The sequence below is a fragment of the Elephantulus edwardii genome, unplaced genomic scaffold, assembly GCF_000299155.1.
Source record: "Elephantulus edwardii isolate Elephantulus edwardi_28Jun2011 unplaced genomic scaffold, EleEdw1.0 scaffold00041, whole genome shotgun sequence".
NCBI lineage: Eukaryota > Metazoa > Chordata > Mammalia > Macroscelidea > Macroscelididae > Elephantulus > Elephantulus edwardii.
This window is the reverse complement of record NW_006399791.1, coordinates 6,448,169-6,451,478: the sequence shown is the minus strand read 5'-3', so window position 1 is coordinate 6,451,478 and position 3,310 is coordinate 6,448,169. Positions and strand designations below refer to the sequence as shown.

Genomic DNA, 3,310 nt, shown 5'->3' with positions numbered 1-3,310 from the left:
GGGCCTCCCCGCCTCCCGGGTCTCCCCGCCGTGCGGCCTGGCCTTCGCCGCCCCGGTCCGGCCTCCCCGCCTCTTGGATCTCCCCGCCGTCCGGCCCGGTCTCCTGCCGTCCTGGCGCGGCCTCTCGGGTCCCCCCCAGGTCGGGGCCAGCCGCCCGACTCGGCCTCTCCTCCTCCCCGGCGCAGTGCTCTGGCCCCGCCGGCCTGCTCTCACTGATGGAGGGTTTTCCTCGGCTCCCTCGAGCCTGACCTAGGATCCCTGCTGCAGGCAAGGAGACACGTGAGCAAAACAAAACGGATCTGATGTGTGGGAGAAACTGGGCTTCTGTTTTACTGAAACTAAAATTTAATGATAGAATTTTGTATTGGCATTAGGCTTTCAGAAAAGTGTTTGCCCATAGCCCCCCACCCCATTGCAATGATTAGCTTCAGGAGGTGTGAATTGAGCGACCCAGCCTTGAGTTCTAGCAGCCTAGTTGTAAGAAGCTGCTTTGTAATCACAGAGACTTGCCGTTTGAAACCACCAGCAGCTTTGCGGGAGAAGGATGTGACAGTCTCCTCCCATGTTGATTTACTGCCTCTGAAAAACCACTGTCGGGTCAGCTATGGGTCTGTTCACAACAACCTTGAGCAGGTCTGTCTGTCTGGTCCCCAACATCTATCACCACTACAACCCCAAGCACACCTGCTCGAGGGGCCTTTCCTCAGTCAATTTGTTTCCCTGACGAACAGTAACAGTCTGGAACTTAATTTTAAAACAAAAACAAAACCCAACAAAAAACTGCCGCCTGGCCACCCTCTCGCCCTGGCACAGCCTCTTCACACCCCAGCTCCCGCCAGTCCAGGTCTCCCCCTGGCCTCCCCAAACTCCAGCTTCAACCAGGCGCAAGCCCACCTTTCACAAGCAGCCCCATCAGCTTCAACCATTTTCCCTTGCTGTCCAGAAGCAAATCTCTGTTGATGTTCACAAAGTGCCTTGGACAGCTCCAAGTGTGTGTGTTCGGTAAATTATTGTGTGTTTTCAAGTTGGAACCACCTCATAGCTGATCCTCCAGCAGATTTCCTGTGAAGGAGCTGGTGAACTTGACCCATGTATTTTTGGGTTTGCAGTGCAAGTACTTAGCACTAAGCCACCAGAGCTCCCTGGTTTGCAAGGATAGTGAAATTCCGTCTCACATACTGTGGGTGTATTGCCAGGAGGGGCCAGTCCTTGAAGAAATGCATCATGCTTGGAATAATGGAAGGTCAGAGCAACTGTCAACGAGATGGATTGACACAGTGACTGTAACAGTGGGAGGTGGTGAGGCTGGCTCAAGATACATCAAGGTCCACGCCAACACACGTCAGGTTGGCAGTGTAGCTCCTTACCACTAGGCCACCTGAGCATTATGACACGTAGTCAGTTGGAGGGGGCATAACAACAACAAAGAGACAGTTGGAATTGACTCATACCTGACCCACTTGTGTGTTTTCAGAGCTTATAAATTGTGTGGGAGAAGATTGCCCATCTTTCTCTCTTAGAGCAGTCTTTGAAGTGGCAGAGTAGCGCCTTACCCACTAGGCCAGCATAGCTGCCTTCAAGATATACATAATATAACATGGTGATATACTGACTAGAAGAGATCTGTATTTGTTCCCATTCCAAAGAAAGGTGATCCGACAGAGTGCGGGAATTATTAAACAATATCATTAATATCACATGCAAGTAAAATTCTGCTGAAGATTATCCAAAAACAACTGGAACAGCACACCAGTAGAACTACCAGAAGTGTAGGCTGGGTTTAGAAGGGGTCGTGGTACGAGGGATATTGTGGTTAATGTTAGATGGATCTTGGCTGAAAGCAGGGAGTACCAGAGGAATGTCTGTGTTCTTTGGTTATGCAAAGGCATTTGACTGTGTGGATCACAATAAACTGTAGCTAACTCTGAGAAGAATGGGAATCCCAGAACATTTGATCATGATAATGTGAAACCTTCAGAACAGAGCAAGGAAACACTGCATGGTTCAAAATTGGGAAGGGCGTTCACCAGGGATGTGTCCTATCTCCATACCTTTTCAATCTTTATGAAGAACAGATTATCGGGGAGGTTGGGCTCTCAGAGGAGAAATGTGGCATTAGGAATGGAGAAAAACTCATCAACAGTCTGCATTATGCAGATGACATAACCTTGCTTGCTGAAACAGGAGGACCTGAAGCACTTGCTGTGGAAGGTCAGGGATTGCAGCTGTTAGTATGGCTTGAGGCTCAATATCAAGGAAACAAAGATTTTCACCACTGGGCCAATTGGCAATATCATGATGGATGGTGAAGAAATTGAGATTGTTCATAGCTTTAGTTTGCTTGGCTCCATAATCAACACTCTTGGCACCAGCAGCCAGGAAATTAAAACACAGGTTGCGATGGAAAAGTCTGTAATTAGAGATCTCTCTAAAGTAAAGAGCAACAACATCAGTGAGGAGACTGAGGTGCACCTGATACAGGCCATGGTCTTGCAATCACTTGCTATGCATCAGATAGCCGGACAATGACTAGGGATGACAGAAGGAGAATTGATGCCTTCGAGCTGTGCTGTTGGAGAAGAGTATTGAATATACCACGGACTGCTAAGAGAATGCACAGGTTTGTCCTGGACAGGGTGAAGCCAGGATGCTCCTTGGAGGCAAGGATTCTGACGCTTCGTCTGACATACTTTAGACATGTTGCAAAGAGGGATCAGTCCTTGGAGAAGGAGGTCATGCTTGGGAGGGTTGAGGGACAGTGCAAGAGAGGAAGATTCTTGATGAGATGGATTGATTCAGTGACTGTGGTAATCAGGGTAAGTTTGTCGGAGACAGTGAGATTGACACAGGATAGGGCAGGGTTTAAGGCTGTTGTACATAGGGTCCCTATGCGTCACAGGCAACTCAACAGCACATAACAACAACAACATGGTATACTATGCAATCTAATATAATAACTAATACAGCTCTGGTGGCCTAAATGGTAAGGAATGGCACTGCCAACCTGAAGGCATGAAGTTCAGATCTACCAGCTGCTCCACAGGAAAATGATAGGCAGTCTCTTTTCATGCCATTTACAGCCCCTGAAGACTGAATAGCGGATCAGTTGAGTCACTTCCAACTTGATGGCACATAGCAACAATAGCAATTGTATAATAATTATATCCAGAGAGCGAAGACTGCAGCCTTCAATATGAATTGCATCACAACATCAAGAAAACAAAAATTCTCATCACTGGACCAATAGGCAACATCATGATGTTGTTGTTATGTGCCGTCGAGTCACTTACGACTCATAGCGACCCTATGT

General features: G+C 48.0%; 1 protein-coding gene across 1 annotated transcript in view; it reads right to left on the bottom strand.

The window, feature by feature from the left end:
* CRTC3 (CREB regulated transcription coactivator 3) overlaps positions 1–3,310 on the bottom strand; it is a 199,847-nt gene that overhangs the window by 167,004 nt on the left and 29,533 nt on the right. The window contains exon 2 of the mRNA XM_006885211.1: positions 13–261. Coding sequence (XP_006885273.1) covers positions 13–261 — 249 coding nt within the window. The remainder of the gene's footprint in view (positions 1–12; positions 262–3,310) is intronic.